This window comes from Gavia stellata, chromosome 21, assembly GCF_030936135.1.
Source record: "Gavia stellata isolate bGavSte3 chromosome 21, bGavSte3.hap2, whole genome shotgun sequence".
In the NCBI taxonomy this organism is placed as follows: Eukaryota; Metazoa; Chordata; class Aves; order Gaviiformes; family Gaviidae; genus Gavia; species Gavia stellata.
Window position 1 is genome coordinate 2320739 of NC_082614.1, and position 27805 is coordinate 2348543.

Below are 27805 nucleotides of genomic sequence, written 5' to 3' on the forward strand. Positions count from 1 at the left end.
CACACAATATTTATCTATACTAAAAGGACAGAAAAAAAAGGAACACCTCAGGCAGTTTATAACCATGTAACTTCAAGAAAAAAAGTCTTGGCTGTAGCTTAGTCATGGAGTTTGCCATAACATGAAACACATCGTTCTTGCCTTTGAGGATAAAGTTTCTGGCTAGTAACACTTGTTCTGTTGGCTCCTGGAGAAACAGAGCTGGAAGAAAGACTGAGACAACAAATCCACAGGCAACTACGTAGGGGCATGGGATCACCAGATTTTCCAGCTTTTTCTTCTCTCCACACATGTTATTCTATTTGTCGGTACGTATCGGTTTTAATACACCTGGAAATGAGCAGAGGTGGTGCCATCTTTCCAGCAACGTAGGGTTTCTACTGTGACAGAACGACAAAGAGGACAGGTCTTCTCCCTGTCAAACCAGAGGCAGAGGCATTCTTCACAGAACACGTGCTGTGGAGACAAAAGAGCATCATCATGATGAGGGCAGGAGGCCCAGTCTTGTCACTAAGTGCGCACACTCCATAGAAGAGCCATGGGAGCAAGTAACGATTCAAGTTCAGGTGGGCAGTGCAGCTGATTAGCAGTACTTACATTATATGAAAAATAAATCCCAGCATTACTAGTCCATCAGTTTGCCAAAGCTAATGATACAAGTAGTTGAGAGGGTTTTCTCTACCCTGTTTCCACCCTCAGTTCTGGGGGTTATTTTACAAGTCTTTACTTAGCTCAGACAACCCCCTTTCTTCCCCCTACTTCTTATTGCATTTGCTTTTTTCTGCTCACACCACCCAGTCCCAGTCAGTAGTTTCGCAGTCCCGGTTTCCCCTTCTCTATAAATGTCAGTTTTCACCCCTTATCTTCTTCTCTCATTTCTACACTGAGCCACAACAGCGTTCTCCCTCCAGCCCGCCTTGGGTACTAACAGAGATCAGGAGGGACAGCTATCCAGCACACGACCCCATCTAGCTCCAGACGGGAAGAGCAGGAATAGGGCAAGAAGGAAGTATCAGAAGCTGTAAGAAGCTGAGACCTCCTTAACGCATGTGGGGTCAGCAGAAATGTAACTGATCAAAATCTTGACTCTTGTAAGCACATACAAAGATAGCTTCTCTGGGGCTTACAGCTTGATAACATCTGTACAGATGTTCACAGGAATAGTAAGAGGCACTTTTGATGCACAGGTGACCTACTTGCTCTAATCTGATAACCCTGTTACAAGGCATGGGAATGTTAAAGCTCTTCAGAAACAGGCTCTTGAGCTTTTTTTTGATATCACAAGAGAGCACATCTCCCACCAATTCCATTCCTGGAAATGGCTGTATCATTCTGCCTAAGGCGTTCCTGCAAGCACCCACACATCAGCCAGAGACAGCCTCCAGGATGCAGAATTTCAACCCCAACAGACAGAGCTTGACCGAGTTACAAGCAACTGAAGAGAAAATCTTGGGGAAGCATCATTAGTCTCACCATAAGGCGATGCCTTCAGCTGGCCTCTGGTGTGTTGGGTGTGAAGGGTTTTACCAGCACCAAATTAGGATTACTGCATTACTCAGAGCATGCCATTCTCAAACTCTAGGTTTTGCCAGTGTTTACCAAATGAGAAACGGGACAATTCCCAGGTGCTGGCAGCAGCGCCCAACTTCTATATGCAGAACTACTTTTATTCCTGGCCAGGTGTTCAGAGGCCAGACCGTGATTACACGGTGCTGCACCAGTCTTCATGCACGCTATCAAGGCTCATTCTGGATCTATGCCCCTCTCACGGCACTTGCTCATAATTTGGTTGGCCCATTGACTAGCCAGTCTCCCCAGGGGTCAGATAAAAACGTCTTGCATTCTAGATCCAAGGTCTGGACTGCCAACTGGCAGTCCCTGGGCTACAAGGCTGGTCTTTTCCATCTCAATAGCTATGATCAGCCCCTGAAGAGTGGCTCAGCTATCATGAATCACTGGCTATCCGCAAAAGGGCAATAAATACCCACTAGGACCTAGATCAAGACCCAGCAAATGATTTTAGAAGTACTCAGGCTAACCCGTGCCTCTCCCTGGCTGCAGAAGTTAACCAGATGAGTGCCAATGGGGGAACCTGACATGGGAAGCTTGGGGTCTTACCTGGCACATGAGGATCAAAGGTTCCCTGAATTCTGCTTGGCAAATGGCACAGATATCACCTGCCTCACTGCACTGCTGGCTGGTAGCACGAACTCCATAGGTCTGTAAGGAAGAGGTGGAAAAAAATCCCAGTGTCAACAGGTTTGAAGATCATCTGGTTTGTGGCTAAGCATACACATAGACACTGTTTTTCACACCCAGATTCCCTGCATGACCTGGGAAGGACACGGGTGTTATATCACTTTGTGTGTATGGGGAAGGGAGATTTGGGCACCAGCACACAGAACACAGGGAGTCTGGAGCTCTGTGTTCTCTCTTTTGTTTTCCCCTCGAGCTGACTCCATCCTTTAGTGCCTCCACTTGCGGAGCAATGATAATGAAATTTAATGAGCTCAACAGGGAGCTGAAAGGATTAATTCAGCATCATTTGCAGAGGTGTTTAGATAGTGGGAGGTATTATTATTAGCAAGTTAGACAATAGAAGAAAGAATAACAGCAGCAGCACCCACAGGCTTCTCACTTTTCTTTTTAAATATGTGGAAGGTAAATGTTGCTTTTCCTATTGTAACAGTAATAGGGGAAATGGAAACATGCTGAGGACAAATGACCAGCCCAAGCCCCCAGAATAAGCAAGGCAAGCTCTAACAAACTTCTATGATGTTATGTTCCTTTCCTCTACAGTCTTTGATTTTACCATTTTAAAATATGTCACAGTATTTCACTGCAATAGATCTAAACCTCAGTACTGTATAATGCTATGCCTGGGATAACTTCTGTGTACTGTAGGATCTCTTTTAATGTCACTGCACAGCAGGCACTACATACGTCTATTTAAGTCTTTCTCACACTCTGCACTACAAAGTTTTGTCAGCTTCTTGCAGTTTCAGCCTCAGTGGATTAATCCATATTACACAGGGCTTCCAATCAGACAAAACAGGCCAGACCAGCAATGATCTCTTACCACAGCTGGGAAAGGGCAGACATGAGAAAAGGTTCCTAACATCCCTGACAAGAGGTACCAGCTTATCCAGCCATGGGGCAACAAATTATTTTATTCTATGAACCTGATACACTGAGCAATTTTCAACTCCATCATTCAATAGTAACAAGGTTCCACCTATGAAACTGGTCGTATGACTACTTACCTGTGGGGTGCAAAGGACCTTCAGTGCCTTCCGCACGCTTCCCATGCGACCACAGATGTCAAAAGACTGCAATAAAGACATTCCATTTTATATACTTTTCAGAAAACGTGTGTGTGTGTGCGCGTGCATGTGCACGCGTGTGTACAGTCCAGAAACTCAGGAAACATGTGGCACAGTTTCTTCAAATGGATACTTGGTGGGAACAAAAAATCCTAAGTAACAATGGTGCCAAAAAAGATTTCATAGTGATCATGAAACGTGTAATAAATGTGAACTGACAGTGCAGAAGGGTAGCCAAAGAAGCTCTGGTAACAATGGACTGCAATCAGGGGCATTACAGGACAGAAAGAGCAGCAGACATCAGGGTGTTGTGGTAGGGCAAATTGTCCAGCCTCACTAGGTAGGAAAGGGCTAAAATGGATCCATTCCTACCCTAAGAACTGAGTACCTGAAAAGCCCAGAAGTGAGGTTAGAAAACACTGCAACTAGCTTGAGAAAGAGGGAAGGAAGGGCAGTCTATTCACATGGAAGAGGCAGAAAGCTGCTTTCCTCAGCCGCTGGGGAAAAGGGGCATTTCCAAGGCTGTGCTGCTCTGCCACACAGCTTGACACTTCAAGGCCCAGATGATATTATGAAAGAAGGAGTGGGAATTGCCTGTCCTGCTGCAGAGAGTGATTTAGCAGAGTACAGTGATTAAATGCTACCAAGAGAAGAACGGCCTGAGGAATGAGAAGCAGGACTGAGGCTGAGTTGCTCCCATCCACCTAAGGAGTGAGAAACTTCAAATGCCAGGAAGGGAGCGAGTTTCCAGCACCTTGGTACTTTGCAGATGCCCAAAGATGGCCAACAGCAGGGGCAATACCAGGTCCTTTTCTTCCCCCCTCCCTCCATTGCCCAGAAAACATGATGTAACTGCATCTGGAGAGCAGCGCTCATTCTGGGCTCCTCATTAAAGACTAAAAGCAGTTCAGAGAAGGGCAGAAAATGAGCCGGCAGAAAATGATTTCTGAAAAGAGACTAAAAGACATAAATATTTACAGCTTGGCTGAGCAGTACAAAAGTGGGGGGAAAAGATGATAAACTGCCTACAAATATCAAGGGGCTGAGCCAGAGAGGAGACACTCAGCATTCTTAAAAGTAAGGACACGGTACTACTAATAAAAGGGTAAACAGCTTGAAAACCTAATCTGGTATGCCAGCTTCATCTTCCCTATCTGCTAGCAGAACACAGGGAAAAAGACACTATGAACTAGACAAGATATGAAGAAATGATTGTGAAAAGAACAGCCCTGCATTAGTTCGGAGAATGGCCAGATGATATAACAGGACCTCTCCGTTTCTAATCTGAGTGAGAAGCGGCTAGCAGGGCAGGGGAAGATGTGATGAAGAACATGCAGAGCTGCAGTGGACTAGAAGTACAAAGGCACCAGAATGCCTGGAGTTGGCTTTCTTTTTTTTTTTTTTTTTTGGTTAGCATGATTAAGTGGGCTCACTGCAGGGAATGCCAGTGAGATCATCGTACAATAGATGTGGAATCAAATGAAGGCACCAATAATGCTTCCAGTCAGCAGGTAAAAAGGCTCCCAGGGTCCTTCCAGTAATGCTTCCAGTCAGCAACTAGCACTTGAGGCTGCCGACTACTACAGACTTTTTATCTTCGGACAAGGATCGGGATCAGCTCTTTCCCAGAGTCCAATTCACAGCTTTTTCTAGTTGCTTCGCTTATAGCGTGACTTCTAATGCCTTTGTTCTGGCTCTGATGCCTCCTCTTCTCCCTGTCCATCTCCCCCTTCATTTTTTTTTCATCTGGAATTTTCGGTACCCCCAAAATACGCATGTTTCAGTAGTCTCTTTAACAGCCATTTACTACCCCATGCACTGAAGTCTAGTTGCATCAGTCATATTTCTAGCAATAGGATCACAACAATTGGATTCACAGCCAGTGAGTGCTTCTGTTCAGGATAGGGAAAAAATAAGACCTGGATGTTCTTACTAGTAAACATCTGGGATTTCTTCACCAAAATCAGAGGTTCATGTTTACACAGTCCAGACAGACACCAAGACAGCTGCCATCCACTGCACTATACACAACCTTCTGAAAGTCGAGCCTGCCCTTTGTGTAGGGAGAGGGGATGCAGCCCTAGCTGAGCCCTGGATTTTTGCCAGGAGCACAGAAGGTCTGAGTGCCAAATTGGCTTCTGTGGTTTTTCTAATGTGGTTTGTGGCTTTGCTAATGTGGACTCCTTTGGGTATATTTTCAGTATCTCAGGCAAGGAATTAGACCCGCAACTCTTGTGACTGTAAATGGGATGCACGCACCTAGTATTTAATGATCTGTATCGGAAGAGTGTGCTCCCACTTTTCTTTCACTTCCAAGCAAAGGCTCTAGCTTGCAGTGGTTGAATCCAAACCTAGACACATCTGTGGTACTAAGTAGTTGTCACACAATGACCTGGGACATGTTTCTGGACGTATCACCCTTCACCTGGCCTATCCATCCATTTATACCTAGATGAACTAGATGAATTAAAGGAAGAAACATGCATGTTATAGGCATAGGCTGTAGCCAAGGCACTTGAGTACAAGTGTGCCCCACAGTCCTGGTCCTAAGTTATAGTGAAGGCCAGTAAATAGCTGTCTTTCTCTCCTCACGGAGCTTCTAAATAACAGATCAGCAGAACTTTTCAAAATGAGGTTGCTTTTCCAATCTAGATTATCACAACACTACCTATAAAGGCTTTATAGTAGAGAAACATCAAACTAGCCCAGAAAGAACTGCTTGCATCCATGTGTCAGGGCCCTGAGTGCATTAATAGGCCTTCATGGCCCTGACGAGCCTTACCTGGGGTCTCCACCCACAATCCCTGCCCATGGGCCCAGGAGCTCTATTTAAGCTCAGCCCTGGAGGCTTCAGATCATGTTTGAGCTGTGCTGTGTGAGTGCTAGTTTCTAGCTCAGCCATAGCTATAGATCCTGCTGATCTGGATGCTCCAGCACATGGAGTGACTTTCCACCCTCACCTTGAGCCTGTCTCATCACTATGGCTACGTGCTGCAATTGTTGGACTGTGTCTGACCCTGGCTGCCTTCACCAGACCTGATCCTGACCTGTGATTGTTCTGGCCTTATTTTGGGCCTGCCTCCCCACCTGAAGCTCTGGACTCTTTGAATGTGGCTATCACCTCCAGGCCTGCCCTGCTTGCCTTGTTTGGGTGCTGGTGAGGCCCTTGCCCTCCCAGCTGTGTTTCTGTGCTTGGCTCCGCTTCCTCAAAGGAGCAGATGGCCCCTACTGCTTCCTCATGCTATGATGACTTCTCCAGATACAAGAAATGGCATGTAGAACTGCAGGTAAGCATCCCTTCTCCAGGGACACCAGAAAGGTCACCTGAAATCTGTCCTTGTAATTGTGATCTGTATACCTGGCCTCACAAGCCGGAAGGGCATGGGAGGGTTGGATGCTGTTGTCTAGAGGGAATCCAGACAATGGCATCTTTGAAAGGGACAACAATCCTCTCCCATAGCCAAGAGTAAAGAGCAGGAAACATACAGCTGAGGGAATGAATGGGTGTGCATGGAACTACGCTGGTCTCATGGGCCTTCTATTCCGGCACTGTTTGCTCTGTTTCTGGCTTGATCACAGACCTGCTGTGACCAAGTCACTTCACTTCCCATGACCTCTGCTTATCTTGCCTACAAAAATTGCAAATTCCTTGACAGCAAGGGTTGCCCCATTCCTATACAACATATAGCTACAACTGCACCCACATCTCGCATAAAAGCTATAGTATGATCTTTGTATTGCTCAGCAATCCATTAGCCTCTGAGCTGTTTTCAGCTCAGATATATTCTCTCTTCTCTGTTCTTCAGTCTGCTCCTGCAAAGCCATAGCCCCTTTCGCCTAGGCAGAGACAAGCATCAGGGCTGCAGCAAGCTTGATTCACTTGGCTTTTCTCAGAGGGATGGATAACACAAGGTGTATCATTGTTTGCTTCAGCTACTGCTCTGCCCCTAGGCAGAGTTCAATACACACAATTAGAAATGCAACTATTTCTAGACACCAGACTTGGGACTCTTCTAAATAAGTCACACTGGACTTGTATCAGCCAGACCAGGACCTAGAATGGGCCCAGAACTACCTCTTTTATCTAGGCAGGACTTGGATGGCCCTCTCCATCCCTGCCGCATTCAGTACCGTGAGTGACAGAGTACCTACCCTGCCTTGAAAGACAGAGGAAGGCTTAGAGAGAAACACTTAACTGCTTGCAACCTTCCTTTCACTGTTGTATCTAGAAGTCTGGTGACAACTAACCTCTCTTCCAGTGCTGGTTCCCCAAGACTCCACTCCCATTCTCTTCTAGCCTTTATAAAAAGGTATTAGAAAGCAGCAATGATTTCATCAGCCTGATGCAACACTACATAAGCAGTCACAGATCTTCCTCTAGCTCACCAATGCCCACATAGTGGTGAAGCAAAATGCTTTTGGCAACTGAAGCACATGGTGTCCCCAGCTGCTGCAGCTTCCCTTCCTGGGTAGGGACAGTAACAATCAAAAGGTTTATTTGTTCCCCTCAGCTGTGCTGCTTTCTCTGCTCTTGCTACAGCTCCCATAGAGGTTATTAATAAGGTGGTACTCACCTTGCAGAGGCTATACAGGATGATCAGGATCCCACCTAGGAAGTAGCTGCTGGATGGATCATCTCCCATGATGTATTTATACCATAGCTGGATGGGGACAAGGGAGCGGAATAGCTGGCTCAGCTCCTCAATAACCAGATAAAACTTTCCCTGTAAAACAAAAAAGTGATACATGATTACTATCAGGAAGACAAAAGAAGAGCACTTAACAGGTGCAGGGCTTGAAGCTGATAAGACTTGTGTTCACTGTCCACCTGCATACTCTGTTAAATGGTGCAAAGATCAGTATTCATGAGATGCAGCTTTCTTTGCAGCCATTTAACTCGGTGCCTAGAAAGGATAACTATCATTTCATTGTTTCTTAGTGCTCCTCTTGCTCTGTCACTTATCCAGCTATTGTTCTACACTTTTGAATCTTAAACTTTAGAGCAGGTTATGGATATACACCTTATTGCATACCTGTACAATGCTGCAGAACACTAGCAGTGGAGGTTAAGACTTACAGGGATTAGTATGATGTAAATAGTAGAAACTATTAATAATGAGAAAAGGAATGTGAGGTAGGTCCCTTTGATCTTATACCCCTTCTGAAGGTACAGGGATTTAAATGTGCAGTGACATCAGTCTTCCTGACAACTTTCTAGATCATCCCAAAGAATCAAATTAATTATCTATTTGCCAGCACCCTTCCCCTTCCACTCGGGTGTGTCTTGGCTCTTGTACAGTACGCAGATAAAAAGACTGGCTCTGAAAAAAAAAACACAAGCCTCCAGGCATTTTAAACTCAGAGATACTAAAACTTCCTGGGGACCTTAGGGAAGAAAAGGCGGGGAGGGGAGAAGCATGCTGGTTGAAACAATTCTCTCTCAAAAGAGACTCAAAGAATGGGCAACATTCTCTGTAAACCTTCACCAAAGCTGCCCTTGCCATTCTGGTGTTTATTCCAGTTAGAGAGCTTTCCTTCCTTGGAGGACACCTGCAAGGTAACAAACTTCCTCCTGGCTTACTACAACCATGAGGTGCAGCAACTGAAATAGATTATTTTTTTTTTTTTCCTTACCACGTAATTTCTATTTTAAAGCACCTAAGCATAGGGTTAAGAAGCTGGATAAATAAGGCTATCTAATTTAGGGTCTCCCAGTCTTAATGAGGACCTGTTTATATTCTGTTCCACACTGATTAAAAGGGACAACTGGTGACAGGGCACTAGGTCAGGGCAAGCTGTGAGCCCAGAACTATGCTTAATCTGCAATGACATTATCTGGACTGAAAGATTTGTTTTTGACATGTCAAAATTCTTTTATTTGATAAGATCATGGAGAAGGGGAAATTCCCCTGGAATTCTGCTGTGTTGTCCCCGTTAGCTTTGTCATCAGTGATGTCATCACAGGTCAATCGTTAATTGGTGAGATCTGGAGTGGGGATTAAGTCCTCTGCAGTCCACGAGACTAGCAGCAGCTAGCGCCCTTCCCTAGGGTCTCAGAGATGAGATCACTCGGCAGGCCATCCTGCTGTACTGAACAAATCGAATCCTTCAGAGAGCTCTGGCATTCTCATGATCTCATATCCCCCCCGGGACAAGGAGTGAGGTCACACCAGCGGTTGCTAACGGACCTGGGCTGCTTTCTTCCTTTCCCCCTGTCCCCTCCTCCTTGTTAATCCCAGGTGGCATCACATAGCAAAAATGTAACAGCAACAATCTGGGGTCCTAAATGCAAGCAATTTATTAAATTAGCACAGAGGTCTCTATCCAGCCTCATGCTTCAATACAATCATCGTTTATTTTAGGAGCCCCTGTGACAGAGGGTCGCAGTCTGCTAATGACTATGCTGTCACTTCCTTCCCTTCACAATTCTCTGCCTCCCCCTCCTCAGCCAGCTCTGATGAAAGCTACCAGCAAGCTAAAGGCAGCAAACTGTTTGCTTTCTCTGACTTGTTCCTCCCACCAGGCTTACACTCATCTTCTCTTATTTAGCTTTGCTTTCCTAGCAGGCTGGGCTAGGACAGGTCACTGCTTACTTTCTCATTGCATCAGATGGTACTCCTGGATTCAGCATTTGGGGCATCAAAGCTGAAATTCTTCTACAACAGAAGCTTTTGAGGCACTAAACACTGGAGCCCACAGCAAGATGTAAGGAAAGATGGGTCACAGGCAGCCCTAGAGGTCCAGGCAGGCTGTGGAATTGGAAGCAGCAGAGTGTGGCTCTAAAATGAACATGCAGCAAGTGACAAACTTCAATTTTCTAACCACAAAATCTCTACCCTTTACAAAGATTTTGTAATTCCTTTATCTAACGCAGATCTTCAGTTTTCAATGGTAACTGCAGGGTATCTTAGCAGCTAGATACTTATTAACTGCACTCTTTGAGGGTGTTAAGTTTTAAATGGATGCATCTCTCCACTGAGCCCATGAACATCACCCACTTGACCATTTAAGAGAGGCTTGTTGATAAGCTTCGTGATTACAGCTAGGAGGAAGCAAGCAATACAAGGACAGTTGAGCATCGTTTAGAAGAGAACTAATGCTACAGTAAATGCTTACAGAAATCTAAGTCTTGTCAGGCATCTCAGTCCTCAGTGCAATACACCAGCCCTTTTTTAAACTAGGAGAAGTGCCTAGAAAATCAGAAGTAATTCTACAAAGGGCTGCAGCAGAAGTGGAGTCTTCCTTCTGAGCCAGAAGCTTAGAAAACAAGGGTTGTTCCCTATAATTTCAGCAGCAAAATTTAGCCTTCTGATAGCAGCAACATTGCAGGTGGCACCCATCACTTGTAAGCACGCTCAGTATACCGTTCTGTCTTCTGCTTTTCAGCTTTGTTATATCATGGCTATCTAGGTTGAAGTTTTCAAAGCCAAATCTTTGTCTTGAGCTGTATTTTGTCTGAAAACTTCAGCTAAAGTATTTCGGCTATTTCTCATCAAGGTTAGGAAGAATCGTGTGTTATATTAAGCACAAATACAATTACATCTCCTGTGCATCTGACTTGGAACAACAGCTTGAAATAAGGCAAGGCCTGCCTCTGTTAGGTGACTTTTTCTGTTTCATAAAAATCCATGTAAATCGGGGAATCTTCTCTTGAATACACTCTACAGAGATTGAACAGCTCTGAGATCAGTGAAAGCTATTTTTGCTGAGCCTATGAGCCAGCTCCAATGCATGACTGGACTGTGCAGGCAGGAGCCAGCCCTCCAGAGCAAGCGTATCATCTTGCCGGACTGCAGAGGTTGAATAGGGTATTACCTGAAATTACAGTTCCTGGTTAGGGTAGAGTCAGATACCAGAAAAGAGGCTCCGTTCTCATCAAGCCCTTGCAACAGGTTGCAGTTAAGCCTGACTAAAATGTGAGTACAGTGCTTACCCTGCTTCCTCTGTAGGGTCAGTTACTGTAAAAGCTGACAGTCTGCTACTCCGGTTATCAAACACTTCATTAGCACAAGTGGCAGAAGACTGTGCTGTGGATCCAACTATAGCAACTTTGTTGATGAGCCTTGTGATACCACATGGTGAAATTTTGATTCTTTTTTTTCCAGAATGCTTAGGTTTTAACAAAGTCAATGACTCAAGTATAACCCTTCATTTTCCTCTACCGTCTTCACCACATAGAAAGACCATTTTTATACTTTAAATCAAGCACTTACTTTGGAAGGGCAGAATTCAGGATTTTCATACAATAGCAATTTTCCTTCTGTACATACAGTATTTTACAGTCTGTAATGATGTGAACACATACGATTTTTTCACACAGGGTGACTGGTCCTCATTAAGCATGTGACTTCAGTATTCTGTTATACCCTCATTACTTGATGCCTCCTATCACTTCATGCTACTTGAGCTCTGCTCAGAGTAGAAAATTACTAAAATTTCTTCAGCCTTTTTATGACATCACCACCACAGTAAGATTTCTTTAAAAACCCAACTTACTTTCACATTGCTGGCTGACATAAGGGACAGCTATTCTCTGTATTTCCCAAATGAAAACTTGAGACACAAAAAGACTAAGGTTACGGTAAGGTTTTTTGGTGTCCAAGCTGAGATGTCTGGGATTAGACTTTTTATAAAAAGCACTTAATTTTATAGATCACATTACCATTAAAAGCTAAACCACTGACTTCAGTTTGCAGCTGTACATGGCTTTTCTAGAACCACATAGGAATTATTTGGCAAAGAAAAGGATGGAATTTAATTCTCCAGTGTAGCATTCAACTTTAACTTGTAGAACATTATTCTTCTTCCAATGGCCTCTTTGTTCTCTATGCACTTTCCAGTTTCTACAACAGCTTCTTTCAATACCTCACCTCGCTTCATCCATAGGGCACAGTATACACTGGTGATGGATGGAAGAAGTTTTACAGAAAAATAGCATGGAATCACAGAATTAAAAACTAAATCACAATATAAGCACACCAAAGGGGGCAAATTACAACTGCAGAAGCAATGCTAATTCCCACGTAGCCTAACCGAGCATTGACTTTGTAGTCTCTTTTGACATAAGGCTTTGCGTAAGTGTGCATGTGTGCCTCCACAGAAGGAAACAGAAAGGCGTGCTAAGGTTTTACACAGCGGAATTAAAATGGGATGTAAGAAGTGAGAGAAGTTGCAATGAGGCAACTGTAAGTTGTGATTAGCACTCAAGGGAAGTTCCAAGTCTCACTTGTTCTGTTGCCAGCAGCAGTAGGACATATTCTGAAACAGGAAGATGCTAGAAAAAACTTCTGGAACCTGCTGGTAATTTGGATCAGAGGAGAGCAGGCTCTGCTGAGATTTTGGGTCATATTGCCAATATTAAGAAAGTGTTGGGTAAGAGCAGTAAACAGGATTGTGGCACAGAGGATGCTGGTGGAAAATCCATGCAAGACTAATAAGGAGCAATTCCAAGGTGGGACTAGAGGGGAAAATGAGATTTTTAGTTAGTGCATAGCACTTCTGAAAGTCACATCTTGGATATCTTGACCTGGAAAGTTAAACTTGGAAGGCATCTAAGAGCATAAAATTTCTTCAAAAAGTTTAGTAGCAGTGACTTTCAAAGTGTGTTAAGGAGAGGGACAGAAAAGAGTCCCAGTTCCTCAGTACCTAGTCTTATGCTTTAGTGAGTCTTTTTCTTTCATAAGTAATAAATCCCACACTTCTGGCTCTGGGACACCACATCTGTCCCAGGCTGCAATAGGGGAAAGTCTTTGCAGAACCATCACATAGTTCCTGTGGCTCTAGAGTATCAAAGTTCAGATTGTTGTCCAAAAAGAGTGAATCTATTTCTGAGTGAGTTCCCACAAAAAGCATCCAAGATTATCAGGGAGAGGGTAATGAGAGGATAGGCTATCACCTACGCGGAAACACCGCTTTAGTCACACAGAAAGCTAGGATTAACTTGCATATCGTACAGTACAAGAGAGCACAGACAAGGAACAGTAAGATCTTTACCTGGATATTTTTTGTAATACATCACCTATGTACCTGCTCTCAGTGCTTGTTTTAATGCTTCTGTACTTTTTGATCAGCATCTAGAAGACGCAAATGCTCCAAGAGACCCTGTTTCTCTCAGGCTGAAAAAAATGTACACAAACTTCATGTTAAATGATTGATAAATATCTGGTCCCATGATGAAAGAGAGGCTGCAAAGACACTGGAAGGCCTGCTGCCATCACAATTAACACAACTTCCCTCTGGTACCTTCTCTTCTAATGTGAGCCTTCTGGAAGAGGTTGTGGCCTAGAGAAAGTGCTTTGGCAGCAACAAACTGCTCCACTTGCCCTCTTCCCTTTCCCAGTGCAGAAGGATGGATGTTGTTATATGTCATGGGTGGTTCTACATGAATGCCTAGTGCAAGAAGAGCTTGTTGCTCAAGGAGCATAAAACTTCTGCACATGCAAGTCACTTGTGCAGCTAGTCATGTGATGGAAGAAGGTTCAGACTGCCCAGTGAGAAAGGCTGGGCACCAGTATTTTGGACCATGGTATCCCATGGAGCTGAGCTCTGACACAAGGTGGAGGCAGGTTGCAGAACAATTCTAATTATTATAAGGTAAGTGCTCATTTTCCTTACAAAACTGTTTAATTATATGTGGCTGTGCCCAGAGCCAGGAACAGGTGGTGACATGATAACCAAAGCAACTGTGGACATGCCTGTGCTCCATTAGAACAAGAAAGAGCACTGGGGCTACTCAAAATCAAGTCTTACTAGCTTCAGACTCACAGAAGACACAGCTGTCACAGATCAGCTGACACCATAATAGAATCATAGAATGGTTTGGGTTGGAAGGGACCTTAAAGAGCATCTAGTTCCAAGCCCCCTGCCTTGAGCAGGGACACATTCCACTAGACCAGGTTGCTTAAAGCCCTGTCCATGTCCAACCTGGGCTTGAACACTTTTATAGTTTGCTTCAGCTGAATGATCCAAATCATACTACTTCAGGCCAAGGACATTCTGATATTTCTTTCATGTTACATGGCAGAGCTGTAACCATCCATGCCAGGAAATATGGTATGTACCTGAAAAAGGTATCTGGTCCAAAGTCCAAGTGCAAAACTGTGTAAAGAATGGCCGCCACATACAGGCCAAGTTCTCTCCAAACAGATTGGATGAGATGGTACTTTAAAAAAAAAAAAAAGCACCAAAAAAACCTGACCAACCGAAAAAAAACCCCCAAGTAAATATTTTCCAAGATATAGTGAGGAGTTCACAGTGCTAGTGTGGACTAGTATTTGTACACTTGCCCTGGCACTGTTTTAACAGCATAAATAAAAAACTTCACATGAGTAATGCCAGTCTTGCCACAAAAAACTCATTTGCAATGTTTAGATCCAGCTTTCAAACAAAACTGACAAGTATTTATTCAACAGTGATTTCATACTATGTTTTCAACAAATAAATGTCAGTGTTTTCCTTTTGATTTTGGAAATGTAGCCCCTTGTAACTTGGCTGCATATCTGTATTGAGCATGCAAAGAAAATTCTTACTTAGGGCCTTACTTATACACCAGCCATTAAGACCTCTGGAAAAAAAGTGTGTCCTTGGTATCTTTCTCCCTATAGAGACAGGGATATATAAATAAAAAAACCAACCTAGGATACCAGTTTCTTACAGTTCTTTTGGTCTGATTTTCCTTCTCCCCCCTCCCCCCATGCTTCACTCCATTCTCCAGGATATCAGCTTAGATTGCTGACAACAGCATGAGGAGGGGATGGGAGACTTGCAGGCACCTGGGATTTCCTAAACGAAATCTTTGGCAACTGTGTCTTTTTATTATTTATTTCCTTATTTTTAATTCCACCCCCCTCAAGCTGTCATTCCTTAGCAGTGAAAATGAAAAGCTGCCATTTATGTGTGTACAACAATGGAGGCCTCTGCAGGCCACATGGCTCCTGCAGTTTAATTTACTTTAATTCATTTTATATTGAACTAAATGATCTTATTTGCCTTTTTTAATGGAGCGCCTTCAGCATGCAGGGTGGGAGCCAAGCCCCCCTTCCAAAGAAATTATGAGCCCAGCTGCTATTAAAACTTGTACTCAGCTTGATGTGCCCATCATAGCTCATGGGGAGGAAGGGACATCTTTAACCACAGGTATGCTCCTTCTCCCACAAACTCCCACTGATTGCAGCGGTGTAAGATTGGAGTCTGATAGTGCGGTTACCTTCTGTTTTCTGCTTTTCTCCCCTATTTGCAAGCTCCTTCTTTCCCTGCTTTCCAGCCTGATGGTAGTCTCTCAGCCTCTCTTGGCACCTCTGTTTTCCAGGCTGGTTTGGCACCTAGGAAGGCCTGGGATTATTTTGTCAAATTTTCAATCTTCCCTCATTCTTTGGAGGGGTTGCTTGCAGAGATATTCAGTTTCTGAGGTACTGAAGCTTGGAGAACTCTGGCTAGTTGTATCCCCATAATATAGCAGCCTTCGTGCTTCATACTTCAAGCATGCATTATGTTTACTATTCTCTGTATTCAGATTGCAAAGCCAAACCTCTTTTTCTGCCTTTCGGTTTTAGTTTGCCTTTTCTCAGTTATTAAAGCATGAACTGATGCTATAAATCCAAGATGGTTCTTGATGTCATCTTAAACCAAATGCTGCCCTTCCTGTGATGGGGCCATACTAGGAATACATGACCCAGGTATCTTAGACCGGGAGAACTGAGTGCTCTAGCCCAAATTTTTCATGTGTTCACTGTCAAAATGAAAAGATGCATCTGGGGTAAGCAGCGTTTAGTACTATTCACTATTTTCATTAGTGATCTGGATGGAACAAAGTAGGCTTATCAAATGTGCAGCTGACACTAAACTGGGAAAGGCTGTAAACCCACTGGAAAGAAGGATTGTAATCCAAACTCATCTTGACACACTGGAGAAATGATCTGGAAAACGGGGTGCCTGAAGACAGTCCAGAAGAGAATAAGATCTGGAATGAATGATCTCTGAGAAAAGACTCAAAAAATTGATGGTGTTCAGTCTACAGAGAAGACTGAGGAGAGATATGAAGACTTTGATGTGTAAAAAAGAAAGAATCTGATCTTGCTCCAATCACAATGGATAAGGAGAGGTAAGAGACTTAAAAGAAGGACATTCAGAGGAGGTGCCTCATACTAGAAAGGCTATGCATGCATCAGTGAAAAACACATAGTATTCAGAGACGACTAGAATCTCAAGGAGCAGCATGAAAAGCCAGACTAGCTTTGGCAGTGCCTTTGAACTTCCAAAATGAGGAAAATACGAAGGGCCTGCTCAGAGGTTGAGTGCAGAATGATCAAAGTCCCTGATATGCCATCCATGGGCAAGTTTTTATCATCTGTTACTGACTGGCAGCAAGAAGGTACTGCAAGGAAGCTCAAGATTAAATACTGCTATCCCATTCACAGCTGTGTTGAACTCTACCCCTGACAGTGCAGCAATCTCCACTTCAGGCCCTGTATTATGGGGACCTAGAGGCTGCTGTTCTGACTAGTTATATTGGCAGAAAAAAATCTCAGTGTATATATATCTTAAAAATATCCTAGCTCTACTCTATGAATTTAATTTGTATTTCTCCAGCAGCTTGCTACCTGCTACCATTAAGTGACAGCCATCCAGAAGTTCATAAACTACAAGCTAGGCTTCAAGCAGAAATACTACTACAAGCATATAGGGAGGAAGAGATTAACTTTGTTTCTGGCAAGTATTAAGATAGCAAATAACTTGAGATGAATTTGGTCAAAGTTGATGTGCCTAAAGTGCAATAGAACTGTTCTAACTCAGAAAAAGCTTACATTTAAAAAAACCTCATCTGAAAAATAAGATGTGTAGCACCGAGCTGGCCTGTAGAAGTAAGCTGGGTCATCAGGCTTAGGGGAAGAGCTCAGCTATGTGGTTACCAATTACAATTTCTGTGGCATCCTGGGGTTCTCTTGGAGTTCTCCCGCTCTGGTTTGATCTTGCTTAATTTGTTACACCAGATCTCATCCCTGGTTGGCTTAATGGATGCACTGTAGAGAGGGGGATAAAATAAATCCACATCCATAGTGGTAGGTAACAGCAGTCTCAGATGTCAAGGGACAGTGAGACCATCAACAACATCCTAAGACAAAAAGGGACTTAAAAAAAGTGAGAAATATTGCTCTCCAGAAAAAGGTATTAAAAATGAAGCATCTGTGCTCTGAGTCATTATAGGCCCTTGACAGATGTGATCTTACCAGCCTCCCACTGTAGCTGCAAATAAAGACCCCTTCTCTTTCTTCTCTCCCGACAAGGATTAATGAGTACTTGGGATAGCTCTCAGACAAGCAAGCAAAGGCTGTGAACCTTTTCCAACACTGCAATTTATCTTGGGAAGACTATTCACATCACTTTTCCCTCCCTCCCCAGGCTGGATTATGCTCTGACCTAGCACATTAATCTCCCAAAATAAAAATAATAATAATAGAAGAAGGAAAAAAAAGAGCTGGACAATTGCCAGAAATAAATTAATAACCATCTCGAATAGCCCTGCTGTGCCGGAACAAACTGCTCAACTCCCCTGCCACCCATGTCATTTGTAAGCAAAACTATTCCCAGTTTAGATATCCTCTTAAGTGCCCTGCCTGAGACTTTCAGCGATTAATGATAATATCTTGCATCTATATAAAGCCTTTCATCCCAACAGCTGCCACAAAGTTTCTTTACCAAATGCGAATAATACACATTGCTACATTTGCCACCGTAATGTAGATACTACTAAGTGGAGGAAGGGGCAGCATGACAGATCTTTAAGAGTAAAAGTATGAAAAGGTATTTCAAGAGAGAGAATGTAGTGAGAGAGCTTCAAAAGTTAGGCCTAGTCTACATATGATTTTATAAATATTTAAGCATGTTAACCATTTAGTTAAAATATTTCTTCACCCATGGTTAGAACTGGTGCTGTCTTTTGTGGCATCAGTAGCTTCAATTTAATACTGTTACTTCTTTGACCCAAGTGGAAAGCCAAAGAGACAAGTAATTGCAATGTCTTTCCATTAAATTAAGAGATTTGTTCTTCAGAAGTATCTATTTACAGAGATTACTCAGAAAACAAGACTTAGAACAAAGTGAAGCAGAAGCGCAGTTATACCACTGCTTGTCCCTATTCCTTCTCAAGCAATGCTTACCTTTCTCTCCGGACTTAAATTACTTGCCGACAGTGCCAAACCCTTGCTCAGGCCTCCAATGGCTCAAAACTCACTACCCAGGTGACTTTCTGCCAAAGTTTTATCAGAGATTTTATTATTTTTATTCTTCCATCTGCATGCTACACCTGCTTCTGCTTTCATGCTGCAAACATGTTGTAAAGGTATCAAATTATCAAAGACAAACATCTATCAAGAAGAAAAGAGACTCTTACCTTTGACTTGACAGCTAGGATGATCTTAGGCAGGGCAACAATGAGGCATTTCAATGCGATGGTGAGGTATTTCAATACGAAGTCGGCGATGCCCACAATCCACATCAGGTCGAAGAAGTCCAGCCTCTCAAGGTTGGGTTTCAGAAATATAAGGCTGAAAGGCATGACAACAAGGCTCAAATACCAATGAGGAGAGCCTCACTTAAGCTTCTTGATACTAGCTGTATCCACTGGTGGCCAGAGAAAGCCTAGAAACCCCACGGAACTTCAATGAAGTTCTCAAGGGCAATAGGAATAAGACATGCAAATTAGTCCCATGGTTCCTCTGGGCCTCTTGACTTTGTCTGTTCTTGCCCATTTCTACTGAGGTCAGCAGGTTTGCCCACTATCAGAAAACAGGACCCAAACACGTACAAGATCTGTTTTGGAAGGCTACAATCTCCATAACCTGCAATCCACACTGTAAAAGAGCCTTTGGTCTAATGACAGTGCCTTTAGTCCACAGGCTTTCTCTATCCGATCTGACTGTAAAAGCTGGTCCTTTGAAGTCCAAGTCATCAATAGTTATGATTCCTTGAGGAAGTCATGGCCAAGTCAAGACCACATCTTGCTCCTCTGAGGCTGGCTTGCCACAGGTAGAACTACTGCAGGGGCAGCAGTCTCTAAAGCTACTAGTGCATGTGAAGCAAATGGGTGACAAAGGAAGCACTGTATTAGACGCGGCAGAAATGTCAGAACTTCAGGTGCGTCATGCTCTGACAGTGGCTTGCCACTGTCTGAAGCAGACCGAGAGCTGGGCTGTGTTAATTAGCAACTCTTACCTGAACTAAAGATCCAAAAAGGTGGTGCCCCTTACATAATGTTATTGATGGGGCAGAACATTTGCTCTTTAAAGAAGGAGAGTCCAGGACAGCAGAACTTCATGTAGCAATGGGCAGGAGCAACTGACCTAAGCAGCAATGAGGACTGGACCCTACTCAGACTGAAGAAACAGGATTCCTCTTCAGGATATTTACCTACTAAAGCCTCATGGTAGAAAGCAAAAACTTAACAAAAAAAATGCAAAAGTAAAGTAACCAACCCAAAATGAAAAGCCTGAACATGAATTTAAAATACTCACAACATTGGCACAGCACAACAGGTAAAATTACACCCTAAAAACAGAAACAGAATCAGAGACTTTACTACTACTATCCATGCACTAGAAACAAGTAAAAAGTAAATAAATCAGGAAATGAAAAGTAAGCCAGAAAGAAATAAAACTGAAGCAGCTATTTCTAATTTCACAGGCCTGCCTCGTGAATAGTCACAGGTCCCCACACAGCAAGCAATAGATACTCTAGCCCAAGCATGACACAGCAGGCACCACTACAACACTCGCAGGAACTGGGCTTGTCAGTGAAGCTGTTGCCCAGCCTGTTCACTGCTAATAAACCACACCCTAAACAGTGTGTAGGATGGCCCCAATTTGCTGAAACCCTTTTATTTTAGATTAACTATCCTTTATTTTAAATTAGTCCCATTCACGCTTTTAACCTTAATCACCTTCTTAAAGACACAGTTTCCCTGTGGTGCAAACAAATTTCTTCTTAATGCTTTCACACCTTTATGCCATACCTGTTTCTTCTCTTCCATTCCCTCCCACAAGCCCTATACACAGTACCCCATGGCTTCCCATCTCTCATTCAGATCCACACATACAAGCATCCTCATCTCTCCCCCTTTCCAGTAGCATTTACATACACAGCTTTTCAATGATCACAAATACATTAGGGGCCATTCCAAAGGATACCAGGGTTGAGGGCAGACCTTGACTCTTCTACTGCATGGACAGTAAAGGTGGGAAGAAGCAAGGAAGCAATGAAATAAATGACAGAAAAAAACATACCCAGAAGCCACCTAGCCATAACCCACTGATGCATGTTACACACATTGTATTTTCAGTCTGAAGTTCTAAGTCCCCTTCAGTGGGACAAATAAAATTTTCATTGGGAAGGTAATTCATATCTTTTTTTAGCTACTAATATCAAAATTACTTTCTCAAGTAACTAGGTTTGATATCGCTCCGTTTCTTCTTATTTACTCTACTAACATCCCCTTGCTTAAGTTCTGTATCTTTGTTTCCTATCTGTCATTTAATCCCTGCTTTATAATAAGCAGGGACAGTACTGAACCAAATCCATGGGTACTAACTTCTCTATATTTGAGAACCACTTTAGTCAGAATTTGAAAGTGGAGGCTATCTTAATTACCTCAGATCCAAATGCCTCCAAGCCCTGCGGACATTGAAGGTAAAACTCTACTATTTCATCTCCAGTTTATCCCCTGTAATAGACTCAAATCTTGACAGACTGAACAGAAAAGAAAACATTACAGGAAGAGAAAAATCAGTGGGTCAACTTCTTATCTGCTTCCAACCCCTGCTCTTTATGTTCAGTCACAGCGGTCAAAATGGAAATTCAGAAGTCCCACTATAGAAAAGTATCCACCCTGCTTCGATACATAAGAAAATTGCAAGTGTACATGTTCCAAGCAGCAACGCTGTAGTATATCATCACACCCTGGCCCATTTACACGCTGGTTATGTCATTTATTGATAGGAGCATAGTCCACTGGTAGAAGTAACGCACACATACTTTTCCTCCCTTGAAAGGTATTACAAAGATGTAACAAAGGCAGCAGATACCTTAAGTATGCACACTTCCTCCCAAAGTGTGGGGAAAAGTGGGCTTCCCTCTTTTCCTCCCTGGCAATTATCACCTGCTTCCATCATGTACAATGTAAATTTTGCCCACCTGTTGTACAGCTGCTGAGAGCTGAATGTGTAAAGCAAGTACAAGGTGTTTCCAGTGAGAAAGACCAGGATCCAGAAGACAACCAACACTGATCTCTTCTCCTGAGCAAGAAAAAGAAGCAGAGAAGATAAATTCAAAGTTTCAAGGGCTGCGCTGAGCCTTCGACTGCTGAAAAATGCAAGACTAACCCAGGGGACACAAATATGCAACTAAGCGTTCAGTAATTAGTTTATTTACATTGGACTAAGACTCAGAAATAGGCTGCTAGGTGAAGACTTATATAAACACAAGCAGAAATGGCTCTCGCTCGCCTAACCTTTTCAAATAAAGTAACTTCAGAGAAATTCATCGAAATATACTGGTGAAAATATACTGCCTTACTTGCAGAACACAATTTTCAAAGTTGGGATCTTTCCTGGGACATCTAAATTCTCCTGATATTTAAAATGCAGTTTGACAAGCAGATTAAAAGAAAGTCAGTTCCATATATCGTACTATAATTCTCAGCTGTCACCTGTCTGGAATGACACTCCATCAAAGGGTGTTTTACAAATAGATCCAAAGTCACCTAGAAGAAGGCTTAGCTAAATCAAATATAACATAACCCATCAATACGTGCAGCAGATATGAATGTTATCTGAATGTATGGAGGTTCTAGAACATGCATTTTTGATTGAAGAAATAATCAAAGGTCAAAAGAAGTACAAATTTTGCATTTCAAAAGACAAGAAACATTATAGACAGAAACTGGGTGGCAGAAGACCTTGTCCTGGGTCTTGGCCCAGTGTAATTTTGTAGAGTAAATTTTACTCCTGGGAGAAAAAAAAAAACCCAGCATTTTCCTTGTGAGCTGATTTATTAAGAAAATAGCTCTTTGTAGCTATTCAACAGCCAGGGATGTTAGGCTGAGATTTAAAGCAGGCGGATTAATGGGCACACTGCTGGAAAGACTGAGGTGCAAAGTGCAAGGCAACAGCAATCTATTACATGATTGTGCAATTTATCTGTTCATTCAGCATTGTATCACATTTATTCTACTGCTGCTGCTAGATATAAGTACTTGTGCCACCCATGTCATTTTTACAAAAAAGCAGTTCCCGTCTTGTGTTTTTAGTGCTGTTGAAGTATTCTACTGACACTGAAGATCATAAGGCCTGAAAAGATCTGCTGGTTTCTTTATATTTTAAGCATATTATCAACAGGGCATTATAAACATGCTAACGAGCAATATATGTACAAAATCCTTCAGCTGAACATCTCAAAACATTATCTAAATGCTAATAAATTAAATCTCATCATTAACTAGTGAAATATGTTTCAGCACCTCTGCTGTACATAATGGGAAACTAAGGCACAGAGAAGTGCTTGAAGATGCACTGCCAGCCAGTGGCATAGTCAGAAGCAGATTACAATCTCCCTGACTTTTCCTCTCTTCGTTTTACTACGCCACACTTTCACAAAACAGCAGGATGGAAACTGTGGAAGAGCATCAGTGGGGAGAAATAGGAAGAGGAAGTGAGGATTACGGGCACGGTACTCTTATTCTGACAGATCTGTATGCATATAACAGCATTCATCCCTACATTGCAAAAGAAGGTTCAACATAGACATTGTTTTGTATACAAAGAGCAATGTTGCTTGGGAACGTAAGAGAGGAAGAGGCTATACTCACCTTCAGAGCAACCTGTTCTCGGAGTGTTGAGTTGGCATATGCGAATGTGCTGGCCATACCAATGCACACAGCAATCCCTGCAGGGAAAGGCACTGTCAAAGTATATAAGCCTGGGCAGGAGGATCTTCAGTCCTAAGCCATTTGATGTCAGCATCTCAAGCTTAGAAAAAAATTTACTGGGTGATATTCTGGATGCACTGGGAATTAAAATATATAGGCGACTAAAACAGAGCAGTGTGGACTCACGTGAAGTTGAAATTCAATCTAAATGAAAATGAAGCTACTGCAGTGAGCACTTGCCACCCAGCCCACTACAGACACTCTGTCCAAACGTCAGGTTCTGTGCTGAAGGAGAGCAGAAGTGCTGCAAGTTGTGGCCGCACTGTGCAAACAGAACTCAGCTAGGTGACAGTACTACAACAGCAGTTCAGCAGCTCATGGAGGACAGGGCACAGGGCACACTATCAAAACCACATAGGACACCAGGTCCAAAGAGCAAGATGTTGCAGACATGAATCAATACCTGGTTTTGGGAGAGCAGTAAGTGGACTAAACTCAAGGTTTATTCGCTTCCCAGTGATGATAATCTCAGCATACTTCTCCCAGAATGAGTAAGGATCCTCAGACATGCCACGCATACAATTTTGTAGTAAGAGGAGGATTAGATGAATAGATTTTACATGACCACCGAGAGGCTGAAACATTCAGGTACCATTAAAGAAACCTGGATAGACATATTCTTTAGGGAATTCTGAAGTTCTCAACTGTAAGATGTAACTGCTGATGCTGTTTGGCTTGATTTCACAACTACCATCCTTCCAGCTCTACAAGTGCCTCATCCCTCTGAACTCTCCTGTGCTACACAGAAGCCTTCGCTAATCACCAACGTAAGCTCTCCCCATCTCTCCTAGAGAGAGGTCTGAGTGAGAAGCCTTGGTAACATCCTCAACCCCTGCAGAAATGTCAAGGAGAGATTAGGAAGAGGAACAGAACTGATCTCCCACAGGTCAGGACAGGAAACAGATGGGACTGACAGAGATGAAAACAGCTTGGACTGAAAGTAGGGTGAATTTATCAAATGCATTATCCCATTCATTTGAATATGTCCCCTTCATGCTAGACTACCTCTAGACACTGTCACGTGGATAAATGTATCGGTCACCACAGCATGATAAAGCTTCCTAACCACCCTCTAATACACTTACAATCCAAAAAGGATAGATGCTTACCAAGCTTATGCTGGAAACAAACTTTAGCCAGGAGGATCAATATGAAGGGAAGTCCCTTCTGCAGCCAACCGATCACAGCTTTTAACTCTGAAAGAGCTGGGGCTGGAGTCCCAGCCTGTTCATCACTGCCTTCCTCAGCATGCCCGTGGCGGTCCCCTCCTGCCATGTGCAGTAGAGATGAACCCCGGTGATGGCCATGGTGGAAATGATGGGACGATTGCCGGTGATGAAACGGGGCTCCTTCTGTACGACTGGCCCCTTCCTCCCTTGGGGTTGGCATCTGAATGAATACTTCCCCACCTCCTGCTGAAGAGCCCAGAACCAAACCTGACTGGAACGGCGTGGCTGTGATGGTGCCCGACGGGATACCTGCCAGGCCTGAGAACAGCTGTTGCGGTGAGGAAGCTTCAGCCTTCAGACTTTCAAAAACTCCACTTTCATCCACGCTGGTTTCAGAACTGACTGTTTGGCTCCGGTTTCTGCAGTGGACAGAGATTAGGGAAAAGTGATTAAACAAAAATGAGTGCCACAGAACTTCTTAGTCGTTTAGCCCAATCCTGCCTGTAGTCATTTAAGAGTTCCTCACACACTATCAGAATATGTAGGTCTCCAGATGACAGATGCTTCTCCCTCTATTTCCTGCTGGAAAGTCACAGTTGCAGAACTAGAGGCCAGTAACCAGACTCCTAAGATAAGATCAGAGTACTTCTAAAGAACTGATCAAAATGCACCAGTTCCTTCATCTAAGGAACAGAGTTCCCAAATGCCCCCTTTACTTTTGGAGGAACCAAAGAAATAACACATCTGATACCAAATTTAACATCTTCTATAACGACTTTAATATTTAAAGACAAACATACAAAACCCCATGTAACTTTACACAGCACAACCAAGACAGGTCACATTATATACAAACAAATTAATCAAGCTAACTCAAAGAAATGACCTACCTCCAAAATCTTCTCTCTTTTTTTAGGGATGATCGCTACTTGCCTACTGATGAATAACACAAACAAGAGACAGAGTCAACTGGGGAAGAGAAGCATTGAGAGCTGCTTGTGTGTCCCTGACCCAACAAATATTGTAAGTAAAGGATGTACTCATGGGTCAAGAGAAATTGCTTTGTTTTGATATTCTCGGCAAATTGGACATGTATGTACCTAAATTACTCAGCACTGGACAGAATTAGATCTGGCACTGATTCTTTCCTGAGCTTGTTGGATTATAGCCAGATTCCAAAAAGAAAGTCTTAAATCTCTTCATCCTAATACCAAAAGAAAATAGACTTTCTTTGCCTGAACTCAGTACTGTGGTACTGAAATGAATACATGTAAAGTTTAGATGACAGGGAACAACACAAGTAACAAGTAGAACAATCATTAGGCAGTAAACACCTGGCAGACACAAATACCTCTCTAACTTGCAAAAGGAGAGTAAAGAATAAATAAAGCTCAGCAAGAGGCAAAGCCCACAAATAAGGCATGTTGCAGAGCTTCAGTCTCTCTTGATTTTAATCCTTGGAGATCTCTAACTTTAGAAATAGTGGTCACAAGCTGAGACAGCACAGGCAGGCACATACAGGGCCCTTAACCCTCTCTCTCCCATGGGTTCAAAAGCCTCCCCAGGCATCTTACAGGGCACAGAGCACTGCCTTTCATCTCACTCTGGAGATAGCTTCAAACCTCTCTGGGCATACCTCCCCACTAAGTAAACTCCTAATAAGGTTTTTTATAGCTACACCCCATTCCCAATGTCTCTCCACAAGCTCCAGCAAGGAATCAAGTCAACAAGACACTGCACACCTCTTTTTGGTTCAAAATATTCGTAAACCAGATCTTGGAATTTACACCTAACATTGCAACTCAGGGTTGTATACACAAGACAGGGGCATAATGTGACAGTACTTACATCTGGGAACATAACAAAGAAATTGGGCGGAACCCAGTGTTACAGATAAAGACACGAGTATTGTTTGGAACAATACTACCAGGATACATGACCATGCTTTCAGCAGGAAGGAATTAATCAGGGACATATTTAAAAACAAATAAACAAGGATGAAATTGTGAGTCTGCTGAAGTTAAGAGAAGTGAAGACCAGAGGCAACAGCAGTTCATGCTACAGTTAGAAAACCTTCAGCCTATGTTACTGACAATATGTATTTAGCCTGTTAAAAAACAGAAGCACTTATAAAAACCAATTGACATTACTCTGCTTATCTTTTGCACTCAATAATAGACACCTATCCTGAATATATTTTAACCATTCAAACAGATCCTAAAGTGCCTTATAAGTTTGTACAGACTCAGAGAGCTCTACATTGCAGATGAGAGGGCCCATACAACATCTCATGTGCCTCTCAAGCCCCAGGCTTGCCTGCTGATATAAAACCCACAGACTGCACTGAGGCTTGGGCAGCATCACGCAGAAAAAGTTAAAGATGCCTTTCTTTTCCCCTGAAATTAAGACTGGTACCATGCTAGAAGTGGTCATGACATCAAGCTTCACCTCTACCTGCAAAACTACTAAGAAATACTTAGTGACTGCTTGTGATCACGATCTTTCACTTACAATCTCGGCTCAGCCAGAGCAATGAAATTTCGTTAGTTCCATCTTTGCCTTAGAGTAATTAGATTAGTTTCTTCTTTAGAAAAAAAAAAAAAAAAAAAGTCAAGCTCTAACCCTGGGAAAGCACAAGGGAATATTTAGTACCAGAACAACAACAATGGCAAGCCTCCCTTGCTGATGTTATAATTACAGAAATGAATTAGCGGTATTCTACTTCTAAATATTCACATACATGAAGCTAGATACAGATTCTGGGATGATGTGAAGGATCACCCAAAAATCTTTATAAAATACTAAGTCATAGTAGTTGGGAACTTCAGACCAGCAGACTTTTAAAACACCTTAATAACAGAAGTATAAATAGCCTCTGTTCATACAGATTGATCCTTTCAGATTGATAGCACTCAGGGTCCCCACAGGACTGTGCCATGAATCGTTCTTCTAGGGCTCCAAAACATCCTGCCTATGCTAAGCCAGCTGTCTCCATATGTGCCATACTGGGTCATGAAACCTGAAACACTGTAGCTGGTAGCAGTCAATAACTGCCATGAAGGTGAAAAGTAAATCTGTCTCTAAACTCTCTAAACTCGAGCAGAAAGCTTGGCCACACTGGCCCTGCACAGGAAGTATATGCCTTTCTCAGTTTTGAGCTTTCATCTTCTAAAACACACCGTACACTTAAATCAGAACATTCCTCTCTGGAGAGGAAAACAGAGGAAAAAAGAAGGAAAAAGATTTACCTTTCAGGAGGAACGTTGTCAGTGTTGCTGCTATGCCGTCTCTGCATCTTCCTCAAAACCTTAAAACACAACACGCTCAACATTAACGTT

At 42.9% G+C, this 27805-nt stretch overlaps 1 protein-coding gene across 1 annotated transcript; it reads right to left on the bottom strand.

The window, feature by feature from the left end:
- Positions 1-218: 218 nt before the first annotated feature.
- Positions 219-27805, bottom strand: RNFT2 (ring finger protein, transmembrane 2). The gene is made up of 9 exons (XM_009814388.2): positions 27716-27805; positions 24408-24886; positions 23179-23255; positions 21507-21607; positions 18712-18865; positions 7898-8047; positions 3264-3329; positions 2119-2220; positions 219-456 (listed from the first exon to the last, which is right to left on the bottom strand). The coding sequence occupies exons 1-9, from the start codon at positions 27796-27798 to the stop codon at positions 322-324; spliced, it is 1347 nt and encodes a 448-aa protein (XP_009812690.2). The 5' UTR covers positions 27799-27805; the 3' UTR covers positions 219-321.

Bases quoted from the DNA above. Each gene is read 5' to 3' on its own strand.
- RNFT2 (XM_009814388.2), bottom strand. From the start codon at position 27,798: ATGTTGAGCGTGTTGTGTTTTAAGGTTTTGAGGAAGATGCAGAGACGG. The intron at 18,866-21,506 runs GTGGGCAAAATT...CATGCCTTTCAG, and splicing joins TCTCAGCAGCTGTACAACAG to CCTTATATTTCTGAAACCCA. The intron at 8,048-18,711 runs GTAAGAGTCTCT...TTTGTTTTACAG, and splicing joins TCCTAGCTGTCAAGTCAAAG to GGAAAGTTTTATCTGGTTAT.